The sequence below is a fragment of the Equus caballus genome, chromosome 14, assembly GCF_041296265.1.
Source record: "Equus caballus isolate H_3958 breed thoroughbred chromosome 14, TB-T2T, whole genome shotgun sequence".
NCBI lineage: Eukaryota > Metazoa > Chordata > Mammalia > Perissodactyla > Equidae > Equus > Equus caballus.
Genome location: NC_091697.1, coordinates 88,970,960 through 88,991,045, shown reverse-complemented (window position 1 = coordinate 88,991,045; position 20,086 = coordinate 88,970,960). Strand labels below are relative to the sequence as shown.

The following is a 20,086-nucleotide window of genomic DNA, read 5'->3' as shown; positions in this document are numbered from 1 at the left end:
CAGAAGCCCCACAGTAGGTTTTCCCTTGCACTCAGTGGCCAGAATTGCTTCACATGCTCCTACCTAAACCAATTGCATCTCAGTCCAGAAGAATGGGACCACCATGATTAGCTTGCCCCACTGGAGGACACAGTGGACAGGAGGATGAAGCAAATCAGGCAGAAGGGGGAATGGCTATTAGGAAGGTAACCAATAGCATCTGCCACACTGGGAACTCCTAAGAGAAAGAGTCTAACCATTGAGAGGAATGCAGCATAATTTGCAGGTGTCTGTATAGGACTGAAGCCTGGGGATCAAATACCCTTTCACTGGCAAATCTAGGCTGCAGATTGTCTAGAGGCCAGAAAGCAGCACTAGCTCAAGGAAAATAACAAGCAAATCTGTAGCCCACCACAAGGCTGCTGTCACCATCAGCATGGCCTGACATCCTCTTCCCTCCTGCCTGTGACTCAGACAGCCAGCCCAGGGCAGCACTGTCAGCATGTTGGGGTTTCAGAGGAGCGGTTTTTATATATATATGAGGTTCCATTTAGTGATTTTCCAGAAGAACATTTTTGAGCCAAATGAGTAGGTAGATGGAATCTGGTTAATAAAACCCCTTAGCAAAGCCATCTTTGTTCCTTAACTGCTTAGGTGACAGGAAAGAGGAATCTCACCCAGGCTGAGGCTCTGTTATTCTACTCAAGAGAGGGAACTGTAAACCTTGAGGCTATAACAACCTGTAGCTTTATGGAACCATTTTTTTCCTCCAGTTTTTTATCAATTGAACCTTAAGGGAACAGTCCAGCGGGAGAAATCAGTCAGTCAGTCGACAAATATTTATTGACCACCTACTATATGTCAGGCACTCTTCTCAGTGTTGGGGACACTGTGGAGAACAAGTTAGATAGAGTGCCTGCCCATGAGGAGCTTTCATTCTAGGGATGGAGGGCAGAAATAAACACAAACAAGTAAAGAAGATAATTTTAGGTAATGACAAATGCCATAGAGAAGATGAAATGAGGCATTATGATAGAACGTCACTGAGGGGAAGGCTTGTCTGACAAGGGGAAATTGGAGTTGAGACCTAAACAAGGAGAAGGTGGCAGCCATGGAGTGACTGCAGGGAAGAGCATTCCAAGCAGAAGGAACAGCAAATGCCAAGGCTCTGAGCTAAGAACTAGCTTAGCATGTTTGAGGAACAGAAAGAAGATCTATGTGGTTGAGTGAGAGTGAACGACGGGAAGAGTGAGAGGAGATGAGGTTGAAAAGGAGAGCAAAGATTTTACTCTCAGACACTGGAAAAGCTATCGAAGGCTTTAAGTAGGGAAGAGCTATCCTTCACACTTTGGGAAAGACCACTCTAGCTATAGTGCAGAGGATGCACTCTTCATTAGGGGGCAAAAGTAGAGGAGATGATGGTGGCCAGGACCAAGAAAGGATGAAAGAACTAGCAAAGAGTGGATATGGAGCCTGGGGACACTTACGTCTGTCATTTCTGCTGCCACTCTACTGGGTCACGTAAGTAGCACTAAATCACTTGCTTCTGCTTATTATCTCCTGGACTGATAGGAATCTACGAGAGTTAAGGTTAACGTTTGATTTTGGAGTCAGCCTTGAGTTTCAAATTCTGTCCCTGACATCTGCAAGTTGTGTGACCGTTCCTTCTTCTGTCTGGTAAATTTCCTCAATCTGGTCTCCCAAATCATTAATTCATTCTTCAGCTATTCCCTCTGTCATATTTATCCCACCTTTTATTTTTATTTCAACTATTATAATTTCTTATGCCTAATATTTCAACTTGTTTACTTTTCATGTTTTTCAGTTTTTTGTTTTCATTTTGCTGATATCTTCCCATCTTCTTTTTTAATATACTTATTAGCCTTTTAAAAAATTTCTTGTTGCATATATTTTAGTATTTCTTTTCTGTAGGAATCTGTAATCCAGTAGATTGTTTATTTGTTGGCTGGTTTTTGAAAAGACTCTGCTCCTCAGGTGTCCTGATATTTTGGCCTGTGAGTTCATCTTTCCCTTGGGGATTTCAGCCAGACCTAGTCTCCATTGTGTCTTATCAGCGCCAATGAGCTCAGCAGGTGGGGCGGCGTACGGTGCCTGGACCCCAGCACAGTAAAACCACAGCCAACTACTCCCCTTCTTACAAAATAACTTCTTCTGTCAGGCCTTCACCTTTCACTCCTCAGGCAGAAGTCACAGGAGGAGAGCAGTTGCTTTCCCACCCCTGGGGCATGTGGAGGTAGAACAGTGTAGAAGCAACTGCCCAAGGTCAGTTGTTCCCCAAGATTTTGTTATTATTGTTTCAGCATCTTAGGAACACAGGACTTCTGCCTTGCCTGATTTAACTCTTGAGGACACTTAGACCAGAGTCTGAAATTTCACACAGTAGAGCAGTTTGTCCCAAGGCAATAGGGGCAGAAGCAAAAGCAGAATTACGATGGTCCCTCTTCCCCATTTTACCGTCCCACAACCGTATCTCTTGCCCCAGGCCAAAGCGGCCACCTGGCTGAGGTTGGGTTGCCCAGGAAACAGGCTCTGAGATAGAGATTGCTGTGAACAGAAGGCTTATTATGGAGTCCTCCGGGATCAACATCTGTGGAAGGGAGGGAAAGGATACAGAATTGAGCAGGATGAAAATTACTGTGATGCAATACCCATGAAGACTTCAGCTGATCCCACAGGGAGCTCTGAAGCTGAGACAGGCCTTCAAAGTTGTTCTGAGAGAGAGCAAGCGTGCCAGGCCCTTATACCCACACATTGACCAATCACTGGACTCGAGCTGCCCCAGAAAGTGGGCATGACCTTGGGCAAGGTGACTCTCTTCACCAAGGCAGTTCCCAGAGAAGGCTAACAGCTGGGGTCTGTCAGCTGGCAGTGCTCCCAGCAGTTGGGGAAATAAATCCTTCCTTCCTGAAAGGGGAGCTGGTGGCAGATGACAGCACCCACCAGACCACCCCACACATTCCCCAGTTTAAAATAGCCCCCGCTGTCTCAGGGGTTTTTCACAGTTTCTCTCTCTAGGTACTCCAAAGTTTTAGCATGGAGGAGGACAGGAAGCCAGTAGTCTTGCTGGTTCAGCATTTGCATAGGGACCATAGTGTGAGCCCAGGATCGTTCACTCCTGTGGAACTGCGCAGCTCATTTCCTTTCTCTCTGCGCTCTGTCTCCCGGAAGCTGTCATGTTCCTCTGGGGCAGATTTCCTTTAGCCAGCTTGTTCACTCTAGACCTTGACTCTCTCACTCACCGAGAACTTCACTTTTCCTGGGAAGCTGAAGCTCCCTGGGTCCTCCAAGACCAACCAGAGTTGAGCAGAGGTGCGCTGTGGTGGAAGGAGCCACACCAGAGGGCTCTACAGGTACAGCAGGACCCCTGAGCATGGGGGATGGCAACATTTTGCATGGGACCAAAGTCTATCCTGTGAGCCCCACAGACCCCCGGTCATTTATCAAGTCCTAGATCCTCCCCTCAGAAGAACCCCAGATTTGCTTTCCAGCAAGATTATCCTGATGGCAGTGGAAGGAGGGGGTACCAGGGAAGCTACAAGTGGAGACAGAAGCCAGTTAGAGGACTGTGACAGTGTGGTGGTTTTAAACTGTCCACAAATTCTTTAACACTCCGTTTTCCAAGAGGTGGAATCTAATCCTCCTCCTCTGGAGTGTAAGCTGAACTCAGTGACTTGCTTCTCAGGAATAGGCTGAAGCAAAAGTGATGGCGTATGGCTCTAGAGACGAGGCCACTAGACTTTGCTAGTAAGCAAAGTAAATTAAACAAAGAAAAAGACGTGACAAAAGCAGCTTGTCTTTCAAGATGCTTATCTGTGAAGGGAAGGAGTAATGCCAGTCGGGGCCATCAGGATTTTACCTCTTTCTCTGCCCTAATACGAAATAGCCCTAGCTTTTCTCTTTTTCCTTTTCTAATTTACTTTGTTTACTCTTCATGGAATTTCTGACTTCTTTTGTTAATCTTTACCTTTGAGCCATCATTTCTTCCAGCTTAACAGGCAGCCCTCTCATCAAAATAGAATTATCAGGTATTAAATTTATGTGGATCCAACTGGGCTTGTTAGAGTAGTGGGTAAAATATATGACAATTTCTGCTTGGGAGACATGAAAAATGCGTGCCACCAGATCAACGCATAAGTGAGATCTGCTTCTTAGACAAGACATAAACCAAGATTCTAACCACGCAGGTACTTAAGGTCCTGCCAAACTTTTCACAGGGGAGAAAATACAGGCAGAGAAGTGTGGATGCACGTTCTGGTTCCGCTCCTCCTGTTCATTCCAGTTCATTCCTGTAACGCCTCTGGTGTGCTTTCCTTTTCCTGACCAGGGGTCATTCTTTTCTTCCCATCATTCCACACCCCGCGAGGAGTCAGCTAGAAGACAGACTGAACAACCAGGAGCGCACCATAGCTTTCCTCCTTGAACAAGCCTTCCGCATCAAGGAGGACATCTCTGCTTGTCTTCATGGGACACACGGCTTTCGAAAAGAGGAGTCACTTGCCAGGAAGCTACTGGAAAGCCATATCCAGACCATCACCAGCATCGTCAAAAAACTCAGCCAAAACATTGAGGTAGTTCTTTATGTCCTATATGTTGGCAAAGATTATCAACCACCAGTGTCATTTTTCAACTATAGAAATGAGTTGCGATTAACTTTAGATGGTTACAATTTAGTTGCCTCAGAGGGAAACAGTTCATTATTTCAACCACTCATTTATGCCAAAAAGTAGAAGGAAATTCCACTAAAAAGACACTCACTCAATATCTGTTTTGTGTCAGGCATTGTGCTAAGGTACTTATTTTAGTCCAAATCTTCAAGATTCTACTAATGTAGTCATTTCACGTAGGGGTTTTCATAATGCATTGGCAATGCTGGTTCATAGGCCCATCACACTCTGACCCCAACCATCTCTCTGACCCCATCTCCTCCCCCTCTCTCCTTTACTCTGGTCAAACTGTTCTCACAGCTCTTCCTAGAACATACCAAACATGTTCTGGCATCAGGACTTTGCACATGCTATTCACTCTGGCTGGATTGTTTTTGCCTAGATATTTCTATGAAATGTTCTTCATTTCTTTCAGGTCCCTGCTCAAATATCACCTCATCAGAGAGGATTTCTTTGACACACTATAAAACAGCACCCCTCCCAACCCAACAGTCACACTCCCCTTAAACCTTGCGTTATTTTATCCATATCACCTATCGCCAACTACCACGGCTTATATTTGTTTATGGTTTGTTTCCTCTTCTAAAATTTAATCTCCATGAGGGCAGGGACTTTGTTTTGTTCACTGCTAAACCCCACACCAAATGATAACAGTGTGTGCTAGGTAGTCAGCACTCTGTAAGTATTTCCTGGATAATGAATGGATGAATGAATGATATTTAAGATGTTAAAGGAAAAATACAGTTTCTGATCAAAAAAGAAAATGCTTTGGTAAAACCAAGATAAATAGATTTTTCCTACAGGTCTTTCAGAATTTTTAAGAGCTAATGAGCATGACGAATCTGGGGTAGTAACTTTTAGGGGAAAGTTCCAGAGAATACATTTTAGGAAACTGGCCAAAAGTTTGTGGAATTACGAGAATTCACAACAGTCCCCTCCTTTTCCACTATCAGAGAGAATAGCAGATTAGACAAAAAACAAATCAAAAACATGACATTGACCCAACAATGGCTTCCTCATGACTTTGTATTTAAGGCTGTTTATTAATTTATTTTCTGTCTGTAGGATCTGTCAGCCCCCATAATGTGTTTGAGGGAGTGTGGAAAGTTTAAAAACCTTAGTGAACTTTTAAAAGGCACTTTATGAGTATTTAGCACATATTGAATTGATGCCAGAGCCTAAAAAGTCAATGCCACTTTTCAAAGAGGTCAAAGGTGTTTGGAGACATCATAAAGTATCATAAAAATGACAAGAGATAAGCAGCTCAGGACCTTTGAGATGACGAGAAGATCAAGTACACACAGCACAAGCACTAGAATAAGGTCCTAATTAAGGCTGGCCTGCTGGTATAGCGGTTAAGTTTGCATGCTCTGCTTCAGTGGCCCAGGATTCACTGGTTTGGATCCCGGGCATGGACCTACATACAGCTTGACAAGCCATGCTCTGGTAGGTGTCCCACATATAAAGTAGAGGAAGGTGGGCATGGATGTTAGCTCAGGGCCAGGCTTCCTCAGCAAAAAGAGGAGGATTGGCTGCAGATGTTAGCTCACCGCTAATCTTACTCAAAAGTAAAATAAAATAAGATCCTAATTTAGGAATCACAACTTCTGGGTAATTGAAAAGAGAATAGCATTCTCAGAAATATCAAAATGCTTCTGGAATGTTCTATACTTTGATTTGGGTAGTTATTACACAGTTGATTATATTTGTCAAAATCCATCTAGATATATATTTTGCTTTGTACATTTTAATACATATTAATTATACTCCAATAAAATACTCAGCACTAGGGGGAAAATGTTTCCAGATCTCTAGAATTCTTGCCAAGAGCTTCTTTTCCTATAATAATTGATTATCTTAGATTAGCTCTGAAAACAGACAAAGCCAAAACATATTCCAAATACTATAAAATTTCAGAATATTTGCAATCCTTTTAAGGGCTTGGTGTATATAGGGAAAATAAGAAGGACTGGTCTGACGGTCCAGAAAACTGAATTAGAAAATAGTTAACTGCTGTAGATAATGTAGTTAAAACATTATGAAGAAGAAACAATTAGGCTACCTTTAGCAAATAGCTAAGACTATAAAGTAACAAGCACTTTATAGAGAAATGGATGCTATTCGAGTATTTCTTTTTTGTGAGGAAGATTGGCCCTGAGCTAACATCTGTGACCATCTTCCTGCGTTTTATATGTGGGACGCCTGCCAAAGCATGGCTTGATAAGCGCTGCGTGGGTCCGCGCCCAGGATCCGAACCGGTGAACCCTGGACGCCCGGAGCGGAGAGTGGGAACTTAATTGCTACACCACTGGGCCAGCCCCTCAAGTATTTTTTAAAAACCTAAACCCATTAACCAGATCAGTCCTTTTGCAAATTAGCCTGCAAGACAGATCCAAGTGTGAGCTGAGGCTTGACTTGGGTCTTTCAAAGGAATGAAAAACAATTTTTTAGTCAACTATAATTTCAGCATTTAAGTTGCTTGTTTCTTTTTATATTCAAATTATTTTTTAAGCTGGCAGCTAATTATGTTTTACAATTAATTTATTTTTAGCTCAAGAAAAGAGAATTTTTTGTATAATATTGCTTTATTGTGGTTTTCCCCCCAACTTATAAAAGCAATACTTGTTCATTGTAATTATTTTGACAGTTTAGGAAAATATTTTAAAACATGAGAAAAAGTTCCTCACAATTGCATCACGGAACGGCAATCTCCACCAACACTCAGCTGCATCTCACTCTAGTCTTCCCGAGCATCCCACTTAGGAAGCTGAGACCACATCCATCAGCACAATCTTTAATAGGAAACTATAGCATAAACTCTTTCATATGTCATTAAAAGCTCTTTGCATGGTCAATGCACCATGATTTGCTTAATTATTCCCCTAATATTGAAATATCTTTGTGCATAATTACGTGTCTGCATTTGGACTCTTTCCATAGTATATACTCTTAGAAGTGGAATTACCAGGGTATGAACACTGTGAAGGCTCTTGTTGCCTGTTGCCAAATTGGTTTCCAGAAAGTTTATACCTATTTGCACTTCAATTAGCATTACGTGAGAGTGCTTTTTTCACTGTGCCCATGCCAGCATAATTTATTGTTTTAATCTTTGCTAATTTGATGGGATAAAAATGAAATCTTTTTCTTTTTTCACTTTTTAAAAGTGACTATTACAATTTGCATTTTCTCTGTCAATAATCTGTTAATGTCTTTTGCCAATTTATCTTTTGGGCTTTTAGCGCTTTTTAATTTTTATTGATTTGATGAGCTTTTTTATTAATTAAGGATAATAACTAGTTATATGTTGGTAAATGTTTAACAATCGGCATCAATTTTTTTCCTGGGTATAAAAACCTGGTTATAGTGTTTCCCTATTTCCATGGTGTAAATCCTCTCATCTTGATTGATTTCAAGCACCAGCTGACATTACTTAACACAAAGATGGGAAGAGAGATGCACAATTGGCTCTCATGTACAGGTGCATACTGATTGTAGCACACCACTGCAGCCCTTAGCAATCGCAATTGTTATAAATGTTTTTTCCATTTGTTGTTTATATCTTAATTATATTTACAATGTTTTTCGCAATTTTTATATAAAGTTAAATGTTCCAGTATACTGCTTTGCAATTTCTCTCATTTCTTTTAAGAAAAGAAATGTCTTCATTCAGAGATTAAGTAATCTCCTCTATTATCTGTTCATAAAATGTTTTAGTGTTTAGCAGAGAAAGCTTCCTTTCATCACTATTCTTTGTCAAAACAAAGCAAAACAGCATCTACTGCTATGGTCTGAATGTGTGTGTTCCCACCAAAATTCGCAGGTTGAAATTCTAATGCCCCACGTGATGATATTAGTAGGTGGGGCCTTTGGGAGGTGATCAGGTCATGAGGGTGGAGCCCTCAGGGATGGGATTAGCGTCCTTATAAAGGAGATCCCACATGGCTGCCTAGTCCCTTCCACTGCGTGAGGACATGGCAAGAAGCTGGCAGTCTGCGACCCAGAAGAGGGCTCTCCCCAGAACCCGACCATGCTGGGGCCCTGATCTTGGACTTCCAGCCTCCAGAACTGTGAGAAAAAAAATTTCTGTTGTTCATAAGCTGCCCACTCTGTGGTATTTTGTTATAGCAGCCCAAATGGACTCACAGACATGCAAAAACAAACAGGCAAATGAAAGAAAACATAAAAACTCTTGCTAGTGTTTTTGACACTTTCACGTCTTCAATTAAAGCTTTATTTGCTCTTGGGTTCTCTCAACCTGCCAATTTACAAATGGGCAAGATTCTGTATATGGTTTTTGAAGTTTCTATAATTCATTTGCTACAAAAATCCTTCTTTTCCCCCCAAAATTCATAAACATGTTTAAACATAGTTCAGGCCTTATTCAAATATAGCAGCTGAACTTGAATGTTTCCCCAAGTCATAAATGTGTGTTTTCGAATGTCCTATGCTCTCACTTTTTTCTGAGTAAACACAAATTATTTTTATGTCTTAACTTTACATTGGAATTCGTTTGAATGTCAAGTAAGATATAAATTTATTCTATGGACAAGCAGCATTTTTTCAATTTTTAAACAATGCTTTTATATGAATGCAAAAAAATAAAAATAACTGTTCTTGGGACCACCAACCTAGTGGCATAGGACAGTCAGCTTTATTTCAGAACGCCAAGACATAATGAAGACATGACTGAAGATACTCAAGGACAAAATCTGGACATACTCAAGCCATCAGTCTCTCAGGTTCTCTAAAAATTCTAGCACAATAAACCTTTTTCACTGTGTGTATGTGAAACAGTTTGATTCAGATTTGCTTATGACAGTTGTATTCCTTCATTGTGGTTTTGATTCGATCTGTAAATGGCTTTGCCTGATGCCATATGAAAGATCCTTCTTCTAAACTTACCACCAATTCTGAAACAGGTTTTTGAGAAAAGCTTTTAGATCAGTGATGGCCCAATGGCCACCCATGGCCGTAATAGCACAATAAACATGTTTTGTTTGGCTCATATAGTGTTTATGAAAGATTTTGAGGGCTGGCCCTGTGGCCTAGTGGTTAAGTTCGGTGCATTTGGCTTCAGTGGCCCAGGTTCAGTTCCACGGAGCAGACCTACACCACTCAGCCACACTGTCGCAGTGACCTACATACAAATAGAGGAAGACTGGCACAGATGTTAGCTCAGGGGGGCAAATCTTTGTCAAGCAAAAAGAGGAAGATTGCCAACAGATGTTAGCTCAGAGCAAATCTTCCTCAGCAAAAAAAAAAAAAAAAAGCTTTTGAATAAGATGTCAATATTTAAAAATTGAGAAATTTAACATAAAATCCAAATTTCTGGATTCTGTTGAAACTTCATTCCCACCTGGCAACAATCAGCTGGAATCAAGCCATGGTGCCCTCCCTCAGATGAAGCAGGAGTTGCTTCTCTCTGCCATATGATTCTCTCACTCATTTACACTCTCGGCCTAACTAAGAAATGCATTCAATTTTGTAACCTCAGCTTTAAATGATCTTTTCTTATTGTGTGTGATGGGAAGTTAACGGGAATTTTAACCCAAAATTACAGATTTTAGAAGACCAAATAAGAGTTCGAGATCAGGTGGCCACAGGAACTAATTTTGCAGTTCAGGAGCTCAACACTAAGCACCTTCAAGGAGTTGGAGATCTTCGAGGAAGAGTAGCCAGGTAAGAAGCAGTGTGTTAACTAACGTTTAGCAGTCAGTTCGTGGCCGTTGAATTCTCATTCCCAAATAAGTTCCATATTGTAGAAAACAAGATACACTCTTCACATTAAGCTAAACTGATGAGATGGTAGTTGAGAAAATGTGCCATAGAGCTTGAAAGCCTCAGACTACCTGTAACATCCAAGGTTTTCATAGAAGTCCCCTTATACAGAATGTCCAGTTCAATCCATAAGTGACGAGAGTCTTGCCTATACACACCTCAACCGTCCAAACGCCAACATCTGTACAAAGACATACCCTCATAACCACATGTAAATTCCCCAGATGTGTCAAATTCTAGTGATTAAAACATTTAAAATATACGAGAATTATAAATTAAAGTCTAACAAAATGGATTTACTGCCAAATGGATAAACTTTTGAATAATGTCTTTTGTACAAGATTTCTAAAACAAAAGAATTAATGGTACACAGTTCAGCAAAGATCTGTAGTTATTGACAATGGCAGGACCACTCTGGTAGACACACCAAAGATGACTTGTGAATGGCTGACCATGGACACTTTTCCGTCTCTACCTCTTGTGCCAGCACCTCTTTCCTCACTCCTGGAATGCCCCTACCTACATCTAGTCGATCCACTCTGGAGTGTTAGCGACCAAATAAGAATTAGGTGATTAACACCTATGACAAACCTCCCCATTCAATTCAACAAAAATGTGCTAAGCACTTACCATACGCCAGGCCATGTACTAGGATTCAGGGATTCAGCAACACGGCCCTCTTCCTATAGCCATTAAGTCTCCCTGGGAAACCAAGCCCCAAATATAAGCAATGAGGTGAACACTATAATGAAGGCCTGGGGTACTACGGGAATATCCAAATCAGATTGAGGCACAGGGAAGGCTTCCTAAAGGAGGTCACAATTGAGATGAGTTTCGTTTTGTCTTGTTTGTGAGGAAGATTGGCCCTAAGCTAACAGCTGTTGCCAATCTTCCTCTTTTTTTTCTTTTGCTTGAGGAAGATTGTCGCTGAGCTAACATCTCTGCCAACCTTCCTCTATTTTATGTGGGATGCCGCCACAGAGTGGTTTGATGAGTGGTGCACCTGGGATCCAAACCTGCAAACCCTGCGCTGCCGAAGTGGAGTGCACAAACTTAACCACTATGCCACTGGGCTGGCCCCTGAGATGAGTTTTGAAAGATCTGTAGCAATTAGCTAGACAAGGAAGGGTAGGAAAGACACGTCACATAGGAAGAAGAATATGCACAAAAGAACTGAGGGATTAATTATCATGACATTTTCAAGGGCCTATGTGCAAGGAGAGTATTTTAGTTATGGTATTTGGGGATTTGCATTTAGGGAGAGATGGGAGATTGGGAGAGGAAGCCAGAGAAGTGGTCTGGAGTTGGATGATGAGGAATCTTGTGGGCCAAGGTAAAGAGTTTGAACTTTCTGTAGAAGGTTATAAATAGCCATGGGAAGATTTTAAGTAATGGATGACATATATTTAGTGAGATTCTAGTAGTAGCTGAATTAGTGGGCTACAAAAAGAAGGCATGGAGATGGAAGGAAGCCTATTGCAGCAATCTAGGGCAGAAATGTCAAGAGCCTAAACTGAAACAGTAGGCATGAAAGTGGAGAACAGGTAACAGACAACACAGACATTAGGAAAACAGGATCCACAGGATTAGTACCTGTGTGTGTGTGTGTGTGTGTATATATATATACAGTGAGTATATAATGTATATATTGTATATATAATGTATATATAGTGTATATATATACATACATACACATACATACATATATTATTTATATTATGTATAAATATTTTTATACTTCTGAAATATATACTTTATTATATAACATTTGATACATACAAAAGAATTTCTATAATATTTGGGTAAGTTATGAAGCAAGATAATAAATCAAACACCAACAAACCCCCCACCCTACTTAGATGTGCCATGATTTTGCAAAGAAAAACACCAAACATCTATTTTTAATGAAACTTGGAATTTGGTTCAATTTGGTGGTGTACTGATGACACTTCAACGATTTATTTTTTTCTGCAAACTTTTTACAAACCTATTATTTTATTCTTGTAAATTCTGTCTTACATACAAGGCAAAATAACAGATTTAAATGAAACCAAGCAATGAATGGAATAATATCAAGGAAAGAAATGCAACTTTCTTTGTTCTGCTCTAATTTCTTTTTGTTTGTTTCCTTTTTTAAGAATAAAAATTGTATATATTTAAGGTGTACAACATGATGATTTAATACATATACAAGTAATAAAATGATTACTATAGTCAAACTCATTGATATATCTTCTCACATAGTTACCATTTTTTGTGTGTGATGAGAACACCTGAAATCTCCTCTCTTAACATATTTCCATTCTTCAATACAGTGTTATTAACTATAGTCATTATGCTGTACATTAGGTGTCTAGAGTTATTCATCCTACATAATTGCAACTTTGTCCCATTTGACCAACATCTCCCCATTTCCCCCACTTCCTCACCCCTGGTACCCACTGTTCTATTCTCTGTTTTATGTATTCAACTTTTTTAGGTTCCACACATGAGTGAGATCATGCACTTTTTTCCTTTCTGTGTCTAGCTTATTTCATTTAGCATAATATCCTTCAGATTCATCCATGTTGTCATAAATGGCAATATCTCCTTTTTTGAGGCTGAATATTTCATTGTTCATTGTGTGTGTGAGTGTGTGTATGTGTATCACAATTTCTTTATCTATTCATCCATCGACGGACACATAGGTTTTTTCCATATCGTGGCTATTGTGAATAGGCAATGAACGTGGGAGTATAGATATTTCTTTCAGGTACTGGTTTCATTTCCTTTGGGTGTATATCCAGAAGAGGGATTTCTGGGTGATACGGTAGTTCTATTTTTAGTTTTTTGAGGAACCTCCATACTATTTTCTATAACGGCTGCACCAATTTACATTCCTGCCAAGAGGGTGCAAGGGTTCCCTCTTCTCACATACTTGCCAACACTTGTTATCTTTTATTTTTTGATAATAGTCATCCTAACAGCTATGAGGTGATATCTCATTGTGGTTTTGATTTGCACTTCCCTGATGATTAGTGATGTTTAGCACTTTTCATGTACCTGTTGGCCATTTGTATGTCATCTTTGGACAAATATCTATTCAGGTCCTTTACCCATTTTTTAATCATATGTCCATTTAAAATCACTTCCTTGTTTTCTGTGGCCCTGGGGGACTCACAGATAAGCCCTGTCGACTCTCAGAGCTAGGTGATTTGGGAGACAGTCTCTCAGTGGCAGCTGTAAAAGTTGGTGTGCTAGATGTGTGGTCTAAGTCCTTCACTCCTCAGGGAGAGGCTGGAGTTTGGGCGTTCCTGCCCCACTGTAAGGTGCCGTGCCAGGAATGGGGCTTATAGCATGAGTGTGCCTGTTTTCCTACCTATTTCACTGTGGATATTTTCCTAGGTGCCCGATGTGTAGGAGTCTCTAAACTAGTGTCCGGATTTTTCTCAAAGGAAATTGATCCATGTGTAGCTGTTTATTTAATGCATCTGAGGGAGGAAGGAAAATCAAGAGCCTTCTATTCCCCCACCTTGTTCTCCAATGCTTACGTCCTTTCCCCTTCAATATTAAGTAGTCATTTTAGGACAAGGTCTTATTTTTCCTTGAAATATCTCCCTTTTATGACAATTTCTTAAATCTATTTGGTAACCTGAGACAGCATTTGGCTAAAAGCCTGAGGCTTAAATTCATCCTTCTCCTTTTTCTTTTCTGTATTTTGCCAGGCAAGTGACTAACGGACAAGCTGAGGCAGATTGCTGTCTTCCCACATATATTGACCTTAATTCCAATTAGCATTACGGGATAAGTGAAATTAAGTTGATTATTTTGACATAATTCCTAGAAAACATTTTACTGCTTCATAAATCAAACTCAATATTTGATAATGACAATGTCCTTTGAGTTTTACACCTTATTTCCCATCCCAATATAGTGACAATTTAAAAGCAAGTACTTCCAATGAGGTGAGGTTCTCTAAGTTGTGTGGCCTGCTTTTGACACCCTCTCCTCTATTCAATAGATTAGTCTCAAGTGCAAAAAAGAAAAACGTGCAAGCCAAGATGTGGAAGCAACCTAAATGCCCATCAACAGATGATTGGATAAAGAAGACGTGGTATATATATATACAATGGAATACTACTCAGCCGTAAAAAAGAGCAAAATCATCCCATTTGCAACAACATGAATGGAGCTTGAGGGAATTATGTTAAGTGAATTAAGCCAGATAGAGAAGGACAATCTCTGTATGACTCCACTCATATGAGGAATTTAAAAATGTAGACAAAGAGAACAGATTAGTGGCTACCAGGGGAAAGATGTGGTGGGGGGTAGGCACAAAGGGTGAAGGGGTGCACCTACAACACGAATGACAAACAATAACGTACAATTGAAATTTTACAAGATTGTAACCTATCATTAACTCAATAAAAATTTTTAAAAAAAAGAACATTCTAGAGGGCAGAAGCAGCAGGGGGAGATGTGAAAAAAAAAGAAAAGAAAGAAAAGAAAAAGGTGCATATGTAAAGGGAGCCCCCATCCATGGCTATGACTTCCACTCTGTAGCAGTGGCCAGAGGAGGCCAGCCCTCCAGCCCCATTTGGCTACCTGGGACCCCAAGGCAGATCTGCATGTGAAAAAAAATGATAAATTGTGTCAATGTGTGATTAAAAGAAAAAGTCATGCCCTTTGAAGACACAATAATGATATTATGTATACTGTCAACTTTTGAAAAGTTAAGAGTAGGGACTTCTGGTTAAGATAGTGGAATAAAGATGTTTACTCCACTCCTCTCACTTGAGACATCTCAAGCCCTGTTAAAAATACAAGAAAGAAAACAACTCCGTCTTTGATATAAGATGGAAGCTGCCACAACTACTAACCACAAACAGCACACTTATCAAATACAGGGATGTTTGGACTGATAGAGTCCTCCTCAGACCTAAGCATAATTATTTTCTCCACGTCAAGAGTCACAATCCTGAAAGGCATAGGCCAAATAATTTGAATAGAGCAGTATTACCTAGGGGCTTGGCTGGGTCATAGGAGAGATAGAAAACGTCCCTTTGGAGATTCCAGTCAGTGACACAGAACAGCTGAGGAGGTATATAGAGCTGAAGATGCAGTCATGTTATTTGTCATCTAGGGGCTCCCTCCTTACCGAGTCATACCTGAAAGAAGCGCAACAGGCTGAGAAAGAAGAGGAGGTGACAGTATCACAACAAAGAATCTATGTCTTAATGATTTGCTGTGAGAGACACCAATCCGACTTTTGAGGAGAAAATGGGGCCTAAGGAAATAATAGATTTGATAAGACAAGGCCGAGCAGAGGAGGTGATCTAGTCCCCAGCAAGCACACGCTCACTGCTCTTCTGCTGGTAGCCAGAATCATTCAGAGATGTGACTTGTGGTAGTCAGGAAGAATCTAGACTGTGCACAAACATCCCTCCACCACCAGCCCCAGATAGACGGCACATAGACAGATAGATAGATAAAAACCTAAGGCTGATGAGCAGATCTCATGAGAGGGATAACCCAGAAAAAGTTCAAACCAAAGTTTCTCCTGGTTTGAAAGAAATTAAGAGCAAAAGAAAGACATAAAAGAAGACTGCTGATTGAACGGTCACGTGTAATTTTGCTCCTTCCAAAGCCCCCACTATCTACAGTAAAAAGATTTTTCTCTTTAAAACATAAATCCACAAAGACAGGTGATATCAGCACTAAAAATCTTGGAACCTAGAAAATAGATGGACATGTAGAAACTGACGTAGAAGACGTAATAAGACCAGTTTGAAAGCTGTGGGATAGGCTGAGAATAACCTGATTTTACACCACAGAATTCTCAGAAGGTTAGGAGTTGGCTGCACCAGGAAGCTCTGAAACCGAGGGTAAAGGTGGGCACTAGCCTGTAGGGAGAGAAACCCAGAGACGCAGGAAGAGGCAGAGCAAGGAACCGCATAGTTTGTTATTGGCCGTTCAGTTTTTATTGACTTTTAAACTACAAGCATGTTTTACTTTGATAAAAATAAGAGATAAAATGGTTTCCCCCCCAAAAATGATTATCAGATAACAAAAGGAGATAGATAAACTGGAATTGCTCAGGGATAAGGTGAAAGAAAAAATTAAGATATTACAGAGATTAAATCTACTTTAGAAACCCCCCAAGTGGATAAATAAAACAAAAAATGTTATTTCTTTTAAAAAAAGCATGAGGAAACCATACAAAACAAAAAGAAAATGCTTTTCGTTATAAAAATGGTTACAGAGAAATGAAGTATATGTCAGACAAGTAAAACTCATTTAACATAGACCTAATAGGAGCTCCTGAAGAAGAAATAGAGCAAATTCTTCAGGAAAAAAAAATATTCATGGATATAGGAGACAAAAGCTTTCTTGAAACAGAGATTTGAATTTGCAGATTGAAAGGGAAAGCTGTGACCCCAGAAAAATTGATATAAGGACAATTAAACCCAGATATCCTGAACATCATGGATACTGAAGTTGCTGAACATCAAGGATAAAGAATCATTAGAAGAAAAAAAAGAATCATTAAACATCTAGGTAAACAAAACAGACCACATAAGAGAAGGAAAAACTGTAGTCCCCTCAGACTTCTCCACCTCACACAGACCCAGAAAAGAGCGGAGCAATGGCGGTCATGTTTGAACAAAAGAAAAGTGACCCAATAACATTATCTTAACCAAATTACCTTCAAGTATAAGAGAACAGATAGGCATTTGCAAGCACCAGGAACTGAACGATTCCAATGCATCATGAGCCCTTCTTTTGAAATTTGGGTAATAAAATCTGGCCGACCAAGGAATAGATCAAAATAAGGATCTCAGAAAAGAAATCATAGTTTAAAGGGACTGTCAGTGAACATGGAATCTAAATATAGAATGAAGATTAAATAACAGTGGGAAACCTAGTTACAGAACACACTGTAAATGTCATGAAATGTGACATTTTAAAAATAGCAAAATATTAACAAAAACGGTTGAAAGAGCAAGTATATAAACTTATTTATTTCCTCACTTTTTCATATGGTCAATAGATGATGTCTAAAGTTGAAATGGTAGTTGTAAAAAGCATAATGATTCCAATCTATGACAGCTTTTTATAGCTTCTTTTTTTAGAAACAAATACCTCTTGTAGTGAAGAAATATATATATATCTGAAGCTCGGTAATTTCATTTCTCACTACAATTACTTTTGCTTAGATTAAATTAAATTAAAATTCAATGTAATATTTTGAACTAAAATTGGCATATATAATATAATCCAAATATTCTAAAATTATTTTATTACATTTCTTTCTTCCTTTCTCTGTGTGTATATATAAATACAAACACATTATATATCTATATGTGTATATATGTATAGTATGTATATATAGTATAATGATGAATGGAATAATAACCAAATATTAACAATGATTATTTGTGAAAAATGGGATTTGGGATGATGTAAACTCTCCTCTATGTTCTTGTTTGTATTATATGTAATTTTTTTATAATGCATGTATTATTTTGACAGAAACAATAATTCAAAAGAAGAAGAGGAAGAGAAACTTCCTCTTGAAATATAGTGTGCAGCTTTGAAAAACCACTAATGCTTGACTTCAGCATGTGGGTTTAGGCAGGTTGGGTGCGGGGAAGGGGAGCAGTGAAAATGAATAGGTGGCAACTCTCAGGTTGAGTAAATAAATAAGAGCTGCTGATCTCGTGTGGGTGCTTCCTCTGCGCCAGGTACTAGCTAAATGCTTTGCATTCATTGCCTCCTTGCATCCTTAAATAACCCTAAGAAGTAACATTATTCAGGATGGCCACTTCCAGTTTTGACAGTTGAGCACACAGCACACCAGGAGACACCATTCACACTTTTGCCTGTGTGTCTGGCACCCCCTGGAGTTGTGTGGTGGTGAAATTGTGCAGCTATATGCAGTGACCTCAGCATCATTACTCCCTTTTCTCAGATAAGGAAAACTGAAACTCAGAGATGTTAATAAACTTGTCCCAGGTCACAAACCTAGGAAATAGCAGAAGCCGATTCAAAGCCTGGTCTATCTGACACCAGAACCAGATTCTTAACCACTAGCCCACAATGGATAGACCAGCTGTCCCTGAGGGTGGGAACAAGATGGTGGTTGGGTGAGAGGTGGCAGGGAGTGGTGGTAGCTGCAACTACTCCTGCGTAGTCTTTGGGGGTCTTAACGTGGACTCACCTAAGAATATTCTAATGGACCCACAATAGAGGCTGTTCTGACAATAACAATTTATGTATACAAATGTGTGAAACAGCTTTTGCCCTTGACTTTGGTGCATACCATCCAGCTCCCATTTTTGGATTAATTCCTAATTCTCCTCCCAGCAGTCTCCCCAACCCTACCCCAGTCACCTGATATCCCTTCAGGGGATTTCTCAGGCAAAATTACCACCTTAACTCACCGTTGGCTCAATTTTGGCATCCAAAATCTTAAGAAAAAGAAATTCACTTCTGGATCCTAAAAAATGTTGATAGTCATAAAACAAATAATATTTATAACACTTAGCATAACAACATGAAAAATGTGGTTCCTAACAAATACTATTTGATGACAGTCAAAACAGTTATTTTATAAAATGACCAACTTCAATGTGATCTCTGATAACTGATAAACAAAAGACACAGCCCTTTGGTGCTCTCTGTCCTGTCTTTCATTCATACATGAGTATATTGAAACTGATCATTAATACAGTATGTAACCTGCTCTCTCCCAAGAGAGGCCATGAGTGGTGGTAGTTGGGTAGTGGAGCGGGGTTCCCTGCCCTGCTGTGAAGATGGTTAATCTTCAACTCCAACCCCATTACACTAGAGTTCTTTCCTTAAAGTACTAAATGCAACCTTATGGGCCAAAGCTCCATTCACATGTTAGCGTTAATTGTTTTGTCCTAATATAATGCACCGAGACTGAGACCACTCAAGGAGCAGGAGTTTTGATTGGCACTAAGAGAAGGGAAATTGTTTTTTAAAGATGAGTTGGAAGACTTTTGTGGACTGGGACACTTTTTCTAGCCAGAGGAGAATGGACAATCTGGGAGCCAAGAAAGAGATTTAAGGGAGGAAAGTGGATTCAGAGCACAATATAGAGGGGAAAAAGTTTCCATTTTGCCTATCCAAAGGTAGCAGGGAGTATTCCCAATACATCAAAAATCTGTTAGAATTGCTATAACTGAGTTAATCTATCAGGCTGAAAATCTAAAATTTTCCCCAATTTCTCCCAATGTCTTCATCTACGCCAACTCAGTGCTTTGATTTGGGCCAATGTATCATTATCCAACCAGGTTTCTCTACCATCAGGAAAAGAACAGGAAAATGAAGGAGATGCCTGTATGTACTCCTACATCTACCAACTCATTGTGCAAAGAACTTTTGCCATCAAATGAATGCACAGATCCTACTGTAGTATTAAAAATGTTTTGAGCCTATTGATCTCACAACTAATTTCCATCTTGCCACTAGATGTGATTCCAGCATTGTGAAGCTTTCTGCAGACATTCACTTCATCAGGCATGAGCACCGGCAAATTGAGAAAAGAATTCAAGAGCTCATGTCTGCCCTGGAAACTATTTCTAAGAACTTGGATGTGAAGGTAATTGAAAATAGATGGGACTCTTATATTAGGTGTT

The 20,086-nt window shown here is 39.8% G+C and overlaps 1 protein-coding gene across 1 annotated transcript in view; it reads left to right on the top strand.

Annotated features, from left to right (window-relative positions):
• Positions 1-20,086, top strand: part of FAM81B (family with sequence similarity 81 member B) — a 46,110-nt gene that overhangs the window by 10,963 nt on the left and 15,061 nt on the right. The window contains exons 4-6 of the mRNA XM_070233303.1: positions 4,325-4,568; positions 10,225-10,343; positions 19,920-20,049. Of these exons, the coding sequence (XP_070089404.1) occupies positions 4,325-4,568; positions 10,225-10,343; positions 19,920-20,049 (493 nt within the window). The remainder of the gene's footprint in view (positions 1-4,324; positions 4,569-10,224; positions 10,344-19,919; positions 20,050-20,086) is intronic.